The 16,212-nt window shown below is 43.6% G+C and overlaps 1 protein-coding gene across 3 annotated transcripts; it reads left to right on the top strand.

The window, feature by feature from the left end:
• Positions 1–416: 416 nt before the first annotated feature.
• Positions 417–15,950, top strand: LOC129839454 (UTP--glucose-1-phosphate uridylyltransferase-like). 3 transcript variants are annotated; one of them, XM_055906929.1, is made up of 10 exons: positions 417–614; positions 2,935–3,050; positions 5,779–5,886; positions 12,490–12,675; positions 13,287–13,420; positions 13,800–14,097; positions 14,427–14,624; positions 14,863–15,105; positions 15,246–15,350; positions 15,509–15,950. In XM_055906929.1, the coding sequence occupies exons 2-10, from the start codon at positions 2,952–2,954 to the stop codon at positions 15,614–15,616; spliced, it is 1,479 nt and encodes a 492-aa protein (XP_055762904.1). In that variant the 5' UTR covers positions 417–614; positions 2,935–2,951; the 3' UTR covers positions 15,617–15,950. The 3 variants fall into 3 exon arrangements, with proteins under 3 accessions (XP_055762904.1, XP_055762903.1, XP_055762905.1); XM_055906928.1 differs by lacking the exon at positions 417–614 and adding an exon at positions 1,510–1,922; XM_055906930.1 differs by lacking the exons at positions 417–614; positions 2,935–3,050 and adding an exon at positions 4,734–4,835.
• The last annotated feature ends 262 nt before the right edge of the window (positions 15,951–16,212 follow it).

Here is a 16,212-nt window from a genome sequence, read left to right on the forward strand (position 1 = left end):
TTCTTTTATTGTGTTACTTTTATAAAAATTTTTAACTTTTGTTGTTTTTGGTAAATATTTTCTTAACTCCTTTTGAACTGCACTGTTGTTTAAGGGCTTGTAAGTAAGCATTTCACCGTAAGGTCTACACTGCGCATGTGACAAATAATGTTTGATTTGATTTGGTAATTTGTCAATCATTTCCTTTAAGTGTAATGCTTTTTATTTTGATCGAGAGCCTTTGTTAGAAAAATATTTTTAATAGATTAATAAACTGTAGAGACAAATATGCATAGTCAGCGAGAAAGAGTCGGAAGAGCTCAGGTCCACCCTCGTGAACAAGATTCTGATTGGGGTAAGTGGATTTTCGCATGCTTTGATTGGCCACTGACTCACCAATCGTTTGCTCTCATAAACTGGCCTGTCAAGAAGACAACTTCGACATTTCCGGCTTTAATTTGGCATCGCGTGGTGCAAGAAACCTGTCAAAAATAAATATTCTCCTTAGGACGGTGACAATGTACATTTTAAAGTGTTAATTTTTCACTTGTTTCACAGGCCGAAACCCAGCTCGCTAAAGTAGCCAAGCACCTTGGAGTTCTTTGGTGGATTGATATCAAAATAATTATCATCAGGTGGGTAGCCAATGCAGTGAATGACGTTATGCTTGAAAACGTGGTGCTTGTGATGTAAAATACACTACTAGAGCCTTTTAAACAAAAACATTGGCTGCTGGCATGGATATCTTAGTTGCTACCTCTGCTGCAGAATGGCTAGCTTGCCCCTGTCACTTCGTCTCCCTAGTTTACCAGGTCATGTAGCCAAAATAGCGAATCGTGTGGCTAAAGTCAATCCAGGGTCAAATTAATCAATACAAATAATGTATGAACCATACGCCAGCGTGCCAAACAGTTGCCTGATAACGGCGGGGTAGGACCAACCATGCAATAGAAGGGCTATGATGCTATTCAAGAAACTGCGTTATGGGGAAATGTGGACAAATCATGTATTTTCCTCTAACGTAACATATTTGGCCACGAGTATGTGCGTATGGATCTGACCAGAGATGCGTGTTCCATAATAAATGAACTAAATATTCTATTTAATTCCTAGTTCTCTCGGCTGTCTGCTGTGCTATAGGTCTACATGTAGGTACTGTACATATAAAAACATCGGACATATCAGCTGGAAAGCACTTACCAAATAACGTCAGGCAGTCTAATGTACTGCATCTCAGTGCTAGACGTGTCAATACAGACCCTGGTTCGAATCCAGGCGGTATCACAACCGGCCGTGATTGGGAGTTCCATAGGGCAGCGCACAATTGCCCCAGCGTCGTCCGGGTTAGGGGTAGGCCGTCATTGTAAATAAGAATTTGTTCTTAATTGACTTGCCTAGTTAAATAAAATAGTTCCGTTAGTGAGATATTTTGCTATTGTTTCCTGCTAAAGAGGGGTCGTCACTAGCTACCACATACGAAGTCTTAAACCCCGCCTATTTCTACAATTGTTCTTTTTAAAATATAATTTTTAAACCTAACCTTAACCACACTGCTAACCTTATGCCTAACCTTAAATTAAGACAAAAAAAGCAACATTTTTTCCGCAGGAATTTTGACGATGTAGCCTATTTGGATTTGTGTGGCTGTGCTATCTAGTGGAAACCCAAAAGAGGTGGGAGAACAGAATTGGGTGGTGTCGGGTTTACTGATGGATTGATGCATTGTTTCTTGGGACTGCAGTTCATTTTCGCAAGCACGATTGGCTGTCACTGGTGTCTGGTGTCAAGCCATTGATGTTTATCTTTTATTGAACGATGTCTAATATTTGCTGGCAAATTACAGAAGACTATCGAAGACTATAGGCTAGGCTTTTGGGATCTTATTTGGAGACATTTTCTTGGCACATATTTTGTCATACGTCCAAAGATGTCTGTTTTGGATGGTAAGTTTTCTGTACCAGTCGGTAATGAGTCGGATAGCTACTTTCCCATTGCTATTGTTTGGTCGTGACAGTTCTTATCTTTTCCATGACTATCAGTCACTTCTTGACTTCTCTTTTTAGTTATTAATGATTTCAACTTTTTAGAACGCAGTGTGTTCTTTTTACTTATCTATATTTCTGATGTCTTGAATTTAGGATACTGAGAATATAGAATTCACCACATCGGTATTATGCAATACTGGGAATTGCCAAATTAGGCTAGTGGGGGATATTTTCATCTTGAGTGATTTGCATGTCAATTGTACCCAGAGCTTGGTTGCTGCTATGTCTATATTTTCTTAACGTAATAAATCCTGTATTGAACACAGGGTGAACGAATCGCAAATTGACTGGTTCAATAATGGAGGGGCAGGTAGCCTAGCGGTTACCGAAAGGTCGCTGGTTCGAATCACAGAGCGGACTAGGGGGAAAATCTCTGTGCCCTTGAGCAAGGCACTTAACCCTAATTGCTCTTATAAGTCGCTCTGGACAAGTACATCTGCTAAATGACTTTTTTTTATTTATTTTTTTAATATATGATAATATTGACCCAATAGGCTTGACTTGGTCATGGCATAATGGATATAGGAAGAAAATTCTAGATGTCCATTAAAATCCAATAAGCCAACATGTGGGTAGACATTTGCATGGCATCATATGTAACAATGTTCCATTTCACCTATTGTAAAATAATGTGCTTGCTTGCTTATTAATGACTACAAGCTGCTTGGCTCATTAGAACACTGGCATACAGTTGTTTCAAGAAGGCTTTATGACTGAACGTCTTTAAACTGACCTTATCCTCTGTCTGATAGTTTTGAATGGTTCCAGCAGAATGAACGAACTAGCCCTCTCCCTTTCATTCTCTCCTTTCTCTCCTTTGGCCTCACACTCTTTGATTGTTTCGAATGGTTCAAGAGGACTGAATGATGAAATACCTCTGTCGCTTTCTTTCTCTCCTTTCTCCCGGCAGATCTCAGCAAAGCCGGGATGGCAGAGTTTCAGGAGAAGCTGCGGCTGCAGCATGAGACCTCCATGCACAAAGAGCTGGAGAAGCTGCTGACCACAGCCAAGGGGGCTGAGCAGGAGGTGGGCCTGGGGTTTGGTGCGAGAGTACCTGGTGCATGTTTGTGGATCCAGGGTGGTTGTTTTGGAGGAGTGAGGAAATTTCTTGGCATGCTGTTCTGAGAGGGTAACCGGATGGTGAATGACCTGTGTGTCTCTCGATGGGTCAAACACAAATGCACACACTTCACGATTTCACAACATGGATTCACTTTTTCTACCTCTTTCTGCTCCTCTCCCCATTTTTTTTTTCACCTCCTCACTCTTTGCCCCCCTGTTTACTTTAAGCCCCAGCAGGCAAGATGTTCAACTCTTTCTCTATATATGATGTAGGCCATACATTCCCACATATATCATTGTCACTTTTCCTCACCACTGAGCCCTCACCTTACAAAGCATCAGCTATTACCATGCCACCCAACAAGCACAGCGCACAACCCATCAAAACAACCCATTTGACCAGAAACTGGAAAGACAATTCTCCCTGCTTAGCAAACAGTTTGTATGCAGTTAGCATTGCTACTGCTAACTAAAGCATTGGCATGATGGCAAAAGCTTACAAGATAAGCATTCACTCTTTAGAGTAAGTGGTTCCTTTTTTACACTCCTCCTGGTTTCACTTCAAACACATCACATTAAAGTTAGATTGCGGAGGGGGGAGAAACGCAATTAAAACCCACTAAGGAGCCCGGAGGGTTGAGGTGGAACAGTGAGATTGGCTAGGTGGGAGTTGTAATGATTATCCCAATGGGGGCATTTAGTACACACTGAACTGAAACGTACATGAAAGCCATTAAGCAAAGGTCAGAAAGGAGGGTTGCGGGCAGAATGCTTTGATTATAGGGACACCAAACAGACTGCATCAACAGACTAGATAAATAATGATGCATATCATTTGGAATATAAATATTGAGTTCAGATGTAGCTTATATGGCACATCAAAAAAACAATTCAACTCTGTATGCTGCTATAGGTTTGGTCAGGCCAGCGTTTTCGCGAATAACCTCCACCAGCTCCATTTGATTTGGTCTATAGAGCCCCACAGTGGAGGTGTCATAAAACCCATAAAACCAGGGAAATGGTTCCAATTGTTTTTCTATTCATTTTTCCCATAGGGGATTTTAGAAGCACTTAAAATAAGGGATGTTTCATGTAGTCTTACACTGGCGTGACGCTTTGATAACAATGTAAATCTCTCTTGGACAAGGTGACTTTTATCAATAAATTCGGCTGGATTTCAAATTCGAAAATGCTAATTAGCATCAAAGTAGACATGCAAAACTACAAATCCCTGGAAGCTCCTGCTCGTCATCGCTAGCTGACACCTTTGCTAACAGGTGTTATGTCAATTTTAAAACTTGCACAAGATAGTTCACAGAATTGTCCATTTTAAAGAAATGTAGCCAATTTACTCATTACTACATTTAGCTAACATTAGAAAGCTAATCCACAGATTCTTACCTTTGCCTCAATTCAGCAGTCTCGTCCAGATCATGTCATTTGTAGTTCTTTATGACAGCCACATTGGCAGCTAATTAGCATTTCATTTTGGGGGGGTAAATACAGGTGAATATATTGATGAAAGTCACCTTGTCCTAGAGAGAATTACAAGGTTATCAAAACCATTTCCCTGTTTGACCACTAGGTTTTATGACTCATACTGTGGTACTATATTCCAGTACAAGCACACCTGATTCAAATGTTTTACTAATCATCAGACTTGAAGCCGACTGGAGGTGTGGCTCAAGGAACTCTTCTGTGCCCTCATCTTCCTTTCAGTCATAAACAGCGCAGCCCGGGATGTCGAAAGTAGGTGTAAATTTGTTGACGATCTAAATCTGGTCCCGTGCCCTCTCCGGATTGAGGGCCAGGAGCTCAAAGTGTGTGATAGTGTGAAGATTTTAGGGGTAATGGTACAGAAAGACTTACAATGGGGCGAGCAGGTTGCTACTATGGTAACCAAGAGCAACAGAAAACCCTTTGTCCTTCGCCGCCTTAAAAGGTTCCATGTGCGACAGGAAGACCTGGTTAGCATTTACACCGACTACAGACGCCCCACCCTGGGGTATGCCGCTCCTGCTTGACACAGCTCACTGACCCAGGCCCAGTCTGGTGACCTAGAGCGTATTCAGAAGAGCAGCACCATCCTAGGAGGATACTCCAGTTATACTGAGGCACTTCAGATACTGTCCCTAACCCGGCTTCATGAAAGATGGACACAACTCTACACTGACTTCGCTGTCAGCCTCCTAAAATCTCAATTCAGAGTCTGGCTAACCCCTGACTGAATCACAGTGACAGGCAGGAACACCTGCAGCCAAAACAAACTGACTATACCAAAGTCTACTTTACCAATCCCATATTTCTGCTCATTGGTTAATTATTCTCTTTAAGACCACAGGACATTATTGATTTAGATTTTTCTAAAAAATATATATAAATAAATGTTGCTCATATCCATTAATAGTTTGTATGCTCATGGATTTGCACTGACTGCTATATGAGTGTAATAAAAATAACTATTAGTTGAATCAGGTGTGCTGTTTCTGGAATACATCAAATAAATGGAGATGGCTGAAGTTACTAGAGGTTTGGGAGACTGTTTTAGGCTTGAGTAATGTTATGATTTCAATCGTGTGTCTTTTATCAAGCTATGTTTTGCATGTGAATTGGATGCCATTATGAATCAATTATGTGGATTTTGATCATTTGCGTCCATTCAAAGTCTGAGCCTTGGCACTTTCTGTTTCAGATTTCCAAAAAGGACTTTGAGGGTTTTAAGAACCTCTTCCACAGATTCCTCCAGGTAAAAGGACCCTCTGTGAAATGGGACAAGATCCACAAGCCCCCAGAGGATCTGGTGAGTAGTTCGGTTTTAACCCTGGTTGTCTACACGCCACAAGCTGAAAGCTCAGGCATTTGTTATTTGCATAAGAAATTACAAGACTTTGTCGTACAGATCAGCCTATGTCTAAAAATGGTTCCCTTCCTTACCATTGGAAATCTATTGTTTCTGCAGGTGCAGACCTATTTTCATGTTGCCCCTCTTGTACAAGGGATTGTCTGACCTGTAGTTTCTTTTGTTTTTAATCAACTTTGTTGCATATTTAGTGCTAGTCCACAAACTAAGGTCTCAGAAACACTGTTTTGAGTTTAGCTTCTCTCTGTGTATGTTGGATGAGATTGGATCTCTAGGCCAAAGCTCTCTTCTACAATGAACATCCACACCCCCATCTGAACAGATAGATGCCAACGCGGCCCCTTTCAACTGAACATGAGAGCTGTGGAGTTAGTGGCTGTCAAGCGACACTGGCTCTATGGGGGCAGAAGGCTGTGGTCCTGTCGTACTGCAGCAGAGAGTCTGGGACAGAAAGCCCAGCCAAGTCCCAGTACACCCCCCCCCCCCCCCCCTGTACCCGTCCCCGTCCTTTCCCAGCTGACTGGAACAACTGAGGCTCCAGTCAGAGAGGGAGTGGGCTTTTCCCCGAGTCTAAACGTCTAAGAACTTAGCGTTTTGAGTAGTGCTGGACAAGAGACCGCACCTATGGTGACAGGAGGTAGACTCCGTTTAAAGGAAGGAGGGGGGCGTTTCAGGGAGACCTGGGCTGGAACCACTGACCCATGGAACACTTAGGCCACATGCAGGAAGGCTACATCCAGTTGGTATATAGTTGCACACACTTGTTTGTGAGTCGGTACATTCCCAAGCGCATGAAGCCCACAGATCTTAATGAGTACGTAGTAAGGGATGGAAACAAGCACCCCACACCAACAGAACTGAAACGAGGTAACCAGATCCAAGAACACTGTGTGTAGCTATGGGCCAAAGCAAGCCAGCTATTTATCACCTGGGTGACATTTCAGTATCTCAGAGCCTGACCAGTATCTCAAAGCCCCCCCCCCCCCCTTTCCCCAAATAACCCCTAGCTCATGGGTTACCCTATAAATAGCCTAACCTTTCCAGCATTCAAAATCACCGCCTTGAGGGAGCAGGATTCTGGCCTGGGGGGATATTTGGCTTACCCTGCCCCAAGCCCAAGTTTACACTCTTTCCACCCACGTGCATGGGTGGGTGTGTAGTCCTATCTGCTCTAGCAGCCTCACTGTAGGACTGTCATCGGACAGTCTTGTTTTGGGGCGTGGTGCATGGTCACGACCATAAGGAGAGAGTTTGAAACCGTATCTGGACTCGTTCCGCACTTGTGACATCGAGACGGGTCACCTTGGAGACCTTGAGTTTGAAGTTGTGTTAAGTTCAAACAACTCAGTTTTAAGTTCTTACGAGTTAAATCTCGTCGTGTTGTATTTGTTGTTATCGACAGAAGCTGTATGGCTCTGAAAGGGTTAATCGTTTATCCTATATAACAGTAATGTCAGTCTTATGCAATAAATCTGCACATTATTGACTTGTGAGTTAATGTACCTAATTGAGTGAATCTCACAAACAGTCCATGCAAAGTAAAGTGGCTTTCTATACTGTCTACTTCTCTACCAGATTCCCACAGATTCTCCATTCCCTCCCAGTTATGTAATTGCTCATAGGTCAATATTGCTTGTTTTGCAGAGATTGACTGTTTAAATGGTTGAAGTCCATGGCTGCTACGCACCTCGAGTTTGCAGTCTCAATATTTAGTAGTTCTAAGGCATCATCAGCTAGCTAAGTGCTTGGAAAGAACCCTACATTTTGAGTAGCCTAGTGAATAATAACGTCCCAAGAATGGAACCTTGCGCCACTACAGTATTTATAGGAAGCATTTCAGACATTGTACAATCAACCTGTACACATTTTGATTTGATAGTTTTCCACATTCTAAAGGAATTATTCAGGTTCTTTGCTGTTTCCCGCTAGTAAAACTCTGACTTACTAATGAATAAGTGAGATATGTGTTTCCCTTCTCTAAATCTAGTCCAGATTGGACTGTCTTACTATGGCCCAAACCACATTTCTTTCATGAATTAACTCGGTTAGATCCCCAGAAAACCATGGATTATCTGAACACTTATGACTTCGAGCGACTGAAATTCTCTTGAAAGATCGCGCAGGAAGCCAAATAAAATGTTCTAAAATTCTGTTTCCTGATATTGGGTGGTTTCGCCTTTTGTAAAGAGAACTACGTAGCTCACAATGAAAGTAACCTGTTTGTCATCGAGAGTAATGGCACTTCACCTTAATAGCCCAGACTGGGGTAAACACATCTTATTGTGCTGTGTTATGACTGACGATGGAGAACCCACACCTTCAAACGCTGTGTGGTCTTGGCTCCAACACAGCCATGAGAGACTGTTGTTTGTTGAGAAGGATCCCCATAAGGTAAGAAACATTGGTATGTCTTCGAGAGCAAAATGTTCACGGTGATCGTGGCACGGAAACAAAACACGAAGCGTATTTAAATGATTTAGGAAAACAGCCTTACTGTTGTAAACAAACGTCATTATTACCAGAGTCACATTTATTTTTTCAAGCTATAGCACACAACATTTTACATACAGCAGGTTTTAAAGGACCAAAGTGTTTGTTCGGATTCGTGTTTTCATGTTTGCCATGGAAACAAACCCCAATACTGGTATCATCCCCAGTGGCGTGTATTCATGGATGTCAAGGGAAGCCAGGTTTATCCCAAAAATGTACCAACATTTCCTTCAATTCGCAAGAGGCTGAAATGTATCTCACCAGAGAAAGCATACGAGCGAGTGAAACAGCGCCCCTCTGTCTCTTAGTGTAGACCATCTATCTGATGCTGTCTGGTCAAAAATAGTATGACATTGTTGCCGCCCGTAGCATTGAATGCAAGGGAAGCCAGCGAGCATTTGGCCTCCCTTGATGATAAAAAAAACAAGTGTGGCTCTTATTTTAATCAGCGAACTGAACTATGAATGGTTCTGTCACACCACAAAAAGTGTCAAGGGAAAATCTATTTGGATTTGGCTTCACTCCAATCACATCAAGAGCAATACATCATTGACACAAACTTGATTAGTTTAATCTTGTTGTGTTGTCCTCCAGTTGCTAGCTAGCTAAAATGGACCCTTTCCTATACTGAACGAAAATATAAACACAACATGCAACAATTTTACTGAGTTTTACAGTTCATATAAGGAAATCAGTCAATTTAAATAAATTCATTAGGCCCTAATCTATGGATTTCACATGACTGAGAAGGGGCACAGCCATGGGTGTGCCTGGAAGGGCATAGGCCCACCCACTTGGTAGCCAGGACCTGCCAATCAGAACGAGTTTCCCTCCACAAAAGGGCTTTATTACAGACAGAAATACTCCTCAGTTTCATCAGCTGTCCAGATGGCTAGTCTCAGACGATCCCGCAGGTGAAGAAGTCGGATGAGGTCCTGGGCTGACATGCTTATGTGGTCTGCAGTCGTGAGGCCGGTCAAACGTAATGCCAAATTCTCTAAAACGACGTTGGAGGTGGTTTATGGTAGAGAAATTAACATTCAATTCCCTGGCAACAGCTCTGGTGGACATGCCTGCAGTCAACATGCCAATTTCACACTCCCTCAACTTGAGACATCTGTGGCATTGTTGTGTGACAAAACTGCACATTTTAGAGTGGCCTAGCAAAAGGCCATGTAATGATCATGCTGTTTAATCAGCTTCTTGATATGCTACACCTGTCACGTGGATGGATTATCTTGGCAAAGGAGAAATTCTCACTAACAGGAATGTAAAACAAATTTGTCCACAACATTTAAGGGAAATAAGGTTTTTGTGCATATGGAAAATGTCAAGTTTTATTTCAGCTCATTAAACATGGGACCAACACTTTACATGTTCCGTTTATATTTTTGTTCAGTGTAAATTAGCCATGGATGGAGAAGGATTTGGACTTGTGGTTTTACTTGATTCTCCGTACTGGCCAATGATTATAACGCCAATTCTGATCGAACCATAAATTCATACATGGTGCCCCTGTGCTCGATTTTTTTATTTTTTTTTATACACCTGTCATAAACAGGTGTGGCTGAAATAGACAAATCCACTATTTTGAAGGGGTGTCCACGTACTTTTGTATGTATAGTGTATCACGGTCGCAAGGCGTATGGACGAACAGGTTATAGAGCAAACGAGGCAATTATCAGAAAACAGGTTGTAATATGGCTTTTTCTTCTGGATTGGCTTCCCTAGTGATTTTACGCCGCTACTGATTGGGCCGGCCCACATCTTGATGTGACTCTCTGACATGAGAGTTGTGAGGTCTTGGATATTGTAGAGCTTGGGCCAGTCTTTGGTAATGTCAAATGGGGGACCAACATGAATATTTAGCCTAAATGTTGTTTGTTAAATCCTTGTTGAAGATTATTATAGCCTGTATGTCTTGAGGGAAGTATAATTGTAGAATGACATGGCTCTCCAGACTCCTATTCATTTAAAAGGGGGCTATGGTTGTGGTGATAGCCTAATAGTAGTTGAGCTATTAAAGTGTTTTGAACCCTCTGCCACCTAACTCACGTGAGGTTGTAGCTTCTTTTAGTTTTTTCTTAAGGAGTTCCCTATTCCTGCGTCTTACACGTTGCTTTGTGTATTTCCCAATAGTCCATACACACTGAATACAGTACACACGGTAAAACAATACATTGGGTTTGTTGGGAGAGTGCGTGCAGGCTGCCTCTGTAGCCTATAGGGCTGTTTCCCAGACTGTAGGCTTAGTCATAGACTATTTATTTTATTTAACTAGGCTAGTCAGTTAAGAACAAATTCTTATTTACAATGACGGCCTAACCCGGACGACGCTGAGCCAATTGTGCGCCGCCCTATGGGACTCCCAATCGCGACTGGTTGTGATACAGCCTGGAATTGAACCAGGGTCTGTAGGGATGCCTCTAGCACTGAGTGCCTTAGACCGCTGCACCACTCAGGAGCCCCTCATGTGACTAGTAAGAAGTAGCCCACCACTTTCAATGGTGAGTCTCCATTGAACATGTTTTTTAGTGCAGGACTAGGCTTTCTCCTAATATGTCTGGTCCTGGAGAACACTGCCCATAGCATTGGGAAATCACATTTATAAGCTAGATTTGAAATGGCCTATCTGTGGGAAGACATTGTCAAGATACTGCGACGAGGCAGTTTGAGTTCCTTCATGGTCGCACTCTCATCTCGATGGTTCGTCTCATAGTGTGAGCGGTAAGGAAGAGGCCTGGCTGCCTGTTACCATGCCAACTCTGAAACTGTAGCCTCCCTCCGACGGTGCAGAAAGTGTGTGTGTGGAAAGGTAGTGCAGGAGGTGTCATCATACACTCCCATCATACTCTCCTGCATCTGTCTAGGCATTTGAGGATGATGGGAGGGAGGTAAAGTTAGGTGTGTAACGGATTGTGTAAAAGTTAAGGTCTTGAGTATGACACACACAGTCTATAATTACTCCCTGTCCTTTTTGTCCTCTTGTGTTGTACATCTGTCATCTTTCCATTTGCCAACAGCAGGGCCAGTAAAGACCAGAGGGCATGTTCCTTCTCCCTGGGAATTATTCTAAATGACAAAGTACAGGAAAGGAAATTCAAATGGAAGTGAATTATACCCACAGTCTGACTATACCACATCTAGCTTACACTGTATTCAGTTCACAGTAAAACATACCATATTAACAGTTTGCCTTTTTCAATTATGCAGGCTACCGCTGTACCTTGACGTAGGCCTACAATAATTAAAAATAGTAGGCCTATTGTTTTTTCCTACTGGACAAATCTATTTCTAGGCCCTTCAAGAGGATTTATGTTTTTAATTTGGCATGAAGATACAGTATGTAATATTGATACAAATAAAACGCTGGCCAGATACATAGTTAACACCAGCGTCATCCTTTACCTCTAACTTTGCTACAGCCTTTGTTGCTGTCCCTCCTTTGTCAGGGGCGATTTTTTTTTTTGGGGGGGGGGCATTTTCTGTAGGGGTGTTTTGTTCTCCCCTCAGTCCCTGTGTGAGGATGTACTTTATCTCCACCGCTCTTGGTTTTGACAGCTGTCGCCATGGCTTCACTGAACAGCACTGTTACATAATAGGAGCCTGGAGTGATGCCAGCTCCCCCCTCCTACGCTCCAAAACAGAGCACCCCCCCACACCCTACCTTGAGCAACGTCAATACTGCCCCCCAGCTGTCAAACGCTGAACTGAAGATCCAACTTTCACAGGGATTGATATAGCAGTCGGCAAGTTGAGTCTTCTCTGTGGTTACCCCATTGGACAGGTGAATTATTTTATTGAAAACAACCAAACTGCAAAGCATTGCTGTAGCCTAAACAGATTTCTGGATCCTCCCCATTTCTTTAATGGAAAATCCGTCAACTTGTCATTTCTGTGTAACTTACTTACTACTTTGTTAACGTAGGACCTGCACTGAAGCGTTCTAACATTGCCAGTCTGTGTGTAAACATCTACATTTTTGGGCAAGTGATCATAATCTTCAGGCTACTCCCAGTATCTGACCTGCACCTCTTTCCCTCCCTGTTGCAGATCCACCCCTATGACAAGATCAAGGCCCAGGGGCTGCCGGACAGCGTAGCGGCCAGCCTCAACAAGCTGGTGGTGGTCAAGCTCAACGGAGGCCTGGGCACCAGCATGGGCTGCAAAGGCCCCAAGAGTGTCATCAGTGTCCGCAATGAGAACACCTTCCTGGACCTCACCGTCCATCAGATAGAGGTATTATATTGTACTGTAGTATACAATTTTTGGTCCGAGAGAACATAACACGTAAAAAAAAAAAAAGATATACAAATATTCACTATGAGAATGTCAACTAGAGCTAGTTATTGTAGTACTAGATATTTATTTTTCTCAATTTCTACATTCAACATAATTTAGGGAGCCAAACTCCAGTAATAAAAATGTCTTCTGAGTGGTGCAGTGGTCTAAAGCAGTGCTAGCTGCGTGACTACAGATCCTAGTTCGATACCGGGCTGTGTCACGGCTGGCTGCGACCGGGAGACCCGTGAGGCGACGCACAATTGGGCCAGGGTCGTCCGGGTTAGGGGAGGGTTTGTCCGGCCGGGATGTCCTTGTCCCCTCGCTCTCTAGTGACTTCCTCCGACACATTGGTGCTTCCGAGTTAAGCGTACATTGTGTCAAGAAGCAGTGCGGCTTTGCGGGGTTGTGTTTCGGAGGATGCATGGGTCTCGACATTCACCTCTCCCGAGTCCCATCGCTGCAACTCCTGTACGGACAAGACTAACTTACTACTAATTGGATATGACAAAATTGGGGAGAAAGAGGTTAAAAAGAATAATAAAAAAAATAAATGCCTTCCCTCTCAGCACTTAAACAAGACATTCAACGTGGATGTGCCTCTTGTTCTCATGAACTCCTTCAACACAGACGAGGACACCAAGAAAATCCTGCAGAAGTACACACACCACCGGGTGCACATCCACACTTTCAACCAGAGCAGGTAACACACGCACACAGACGTCCGCACCTACAGAAATGTACACCTGGGTTGTGTTCAGCAGGGCACACTGTTTTTAAAGCGTTTTGCAATGTAAAATCCTAATGAGCATTGCTCTTGGACAAGTTCAGGTACATTCCTGTTTCGAAACATTTTCTCTGTACTGGACATGATCCTGTTCTATTACGATCCTCCTCAACTCTTTCCTGAACATCCTCCCTCTTTTTACACTCATCCATCTCTCCTCCACTCTCCATTTCACTCTCTTCTCACCTCTACCTCACTTGACAAGTTGTCATTGTAAATAAGAATCAGTTGTCATTGACTTACCTGTGTAGATAAAGGTAAATGAACGTTATTAAAACTCCTCCTGCCCCTCTAGATACCCGAGGATCAACAAGGAGTCCCTGCTGCCCGTGGCGAAGGACCTGGGAATGCACGGCGACCACGCCGACGCCTGGTACCCGCCCGGCCACGGAGACATCTACGCCAGTTTCTACAACTCCGGCCTGCTGGACAAGCTGATCGCCGCGGGCAAGGAGTACATCTTCGTGTCTAACATAGACAACCTGGGCGCCACCGTGGACCTGTTCATCCTCAACCACCTAATGACGCAGCCCAAAGACAAGCGCTGCGAGTTCATCATGGAGGTGACGGACAAGACCCGTGCAGACGTCAAGGTGAGCAGAGGTTTGTGTGCTAGCTAGAAGCAGCCAAGGGGTAGTGCTGGTTTTCCTTTCTCCCTGGTGGTTCATTAAATTGTTAATGTCGCTGATGGTCAAAGTCCACCCATCTCGGCAGTATTTGGGGACCTTGGGGCTAAAAATGTAAGACCATTAAAAAGAGTGATAAAGGATAAAATGATCATGATGAAAGTGAAATCCCTACAATTGTATGATCCATTTTGTGATGTATTATACCTCAATGTAAAATGGCCTACAGCCTACCATTTCTTTAATTTCCTGACTGCTCATGCATGGTTCTGCCATGCCTCTCAATCTCTCCGCAGGGTGGCACGCTGATCCAGTACGACGACAAGCTGCGTCTGCTGGAGATTGCCCAGGTGCCCAAAGCCCACGTGGACGAGTTCAAGTCGGTCACCAAGTTCAAGATCTTCAACACCAACAACCTTTGGATCTCCCTTGCCGCCATTAAGAGGCTGCACGAGCAGAACACCATGGACATGGAGATCATCGTCAACCCCAAGGTGAGAGGACAGGGGAAAGGCGAGTCTTTAAATGAGAACTGGGATCTGTATCTAGAGTGGGTTTAGTTCGTAGCCATGTGTTTTAGTTTACTCTTAACCATCCCATTTTATATGAATTAATATTTTTCGGGCGGCTGTCACCCATGGCAACTCAACTACGATTAGCATAACAATGAAAAAGCTGCCACAAGCTCACTGGACGTTAGCACCAATTACCCCTCAACTACCTCCTCCCCAGACACTGGACGGTGGCCTGAACGTGATCCAGCTGGAAACAGCGGTGGGCGCCGCTATCAAGGCCTTCGACAACGCCCTGGGAGTCAACGTGCCCCGTAGCCGCTTCCTGCCCGTCAAGACCTCATCGGACCTGCTGCTGGTCATGTCCAACCTCTACAGCCTGGACGCCGGCTCGCTCACCATGAGCAAGAAGAGGGAGTTCCCCTCCACGCCACACGTCAAGCTGGGCAGCTCTTTCACCAAGGTAATGAAACCAAAATGTAGATTAATGCATTTTGTTGAGTCATTATGGCAGACATTTTGATTTTCTATACATTTGTGTGGGTCTTTTTTTAATTGGAGGTAGTCATTCTTAATATTTTATGATTTGACTTATGGTTGCAGGTCCATGACTTCCTGATGAGGTTTGAGAGCATCCCAGACATGCTAGAACTGGATCACCTCACAGTGTCAGGAGACGTCACCTTCGGAAAGAACGTCTCTCTCAAGGTAAAGGCTTCATACCCAAAATGGTACCTCATTCCTATTGCATAGTATCTACTTGGAATACAGAAAATTGATACTGGGCTACTTTTGCTTGACATCTCTCTCTAACTGTAATATTTTGTGTTACATTTGTCTACGTCCCCTCACTATCCATTCCACAGGGAACCGTCATCATTATTGCCAATCACGGAGATAGGATTGATATTCCTGCCGGAGCAGTGCTGGAAAACAAGATTGTATCTGGCAACCTGCGCATCCTCGACCACTAAGGCCTTCAGGACAAGCCACACCTAGGACTGTTTTAGAGCAAGAAAGGTTATCACTGTGATTCACCATTTCAGATCATTTATCTGCAGCTTACAAAGAAAGACTTGACCACAGTCAGGGTCATTTTAATCCGTTTTAAATGGGTGGGATGGTCCTCCTAATGAGCGTTGATGTGGTTCAGCACACCATGCAAAAACTTTTACAGGGTTTTAAGGCTGTATTCTGACAAGAGCTGAGCTAATTGATGACAAGGCATATTAGTGGGAAAAAATCAGAATTGGGCTGCCTGTGTAAACAGGCCAACTCTGACCTGAATAAAGTGCAATATGGATTCAACTTGTCAGACCTGTCTTGATTTTAAAACTAGAATAGTTTAGTGGCCAATCAATAATATAAAGGTGCGGCCTCAGATGAAGTGCCCACCTCAACACTCTTCCTGGAGAGCTAGTCCTGTAGGTTTTTGCTCCAACCAGTGCACCTGTTTCTAATAATTATCTGGTTAGAGTGAAAACCTACAGGAGGGTAGCTCTCCAGGAACAGGGTTGGAGAGCCCTGGTGTAATGGTTCTCTCAATCAAGGACAGCAGATGGACAGAGAA

Source organism: Salvelinus fontinalis, chromosome 40 (assembly GCF_029448725.1).
Source record: "Salvelinus fontinalis isolate EN_2023a chromosome 40, ASM2944872v1, whole genome shotgun sequence".
NCBI lineage: Eukaryota > Metazoa > Chordata > Actinopteri > Salmoniformes > Salmonidae > Salvelinus > Salvelinus fontinalis.

Coding starts and splice junctions, on each gene's coding strand:
- LOC129839454 (XM_055906928.1), top strand. Junction 13,421..13,799: donor CACACTTTCAACCAGAGCAG/GTAACACACGCA, acceptor CTGCCCCTCTAG/ATACCCGAGGATCAACAAGG. Junction 15,106..15,245: donor TGGGCAGCTCTTTCACCAAG/GTAATGAAACCA, acceptor TTATGGTTGCAG/GTCCATGACTTCCTGATGAG.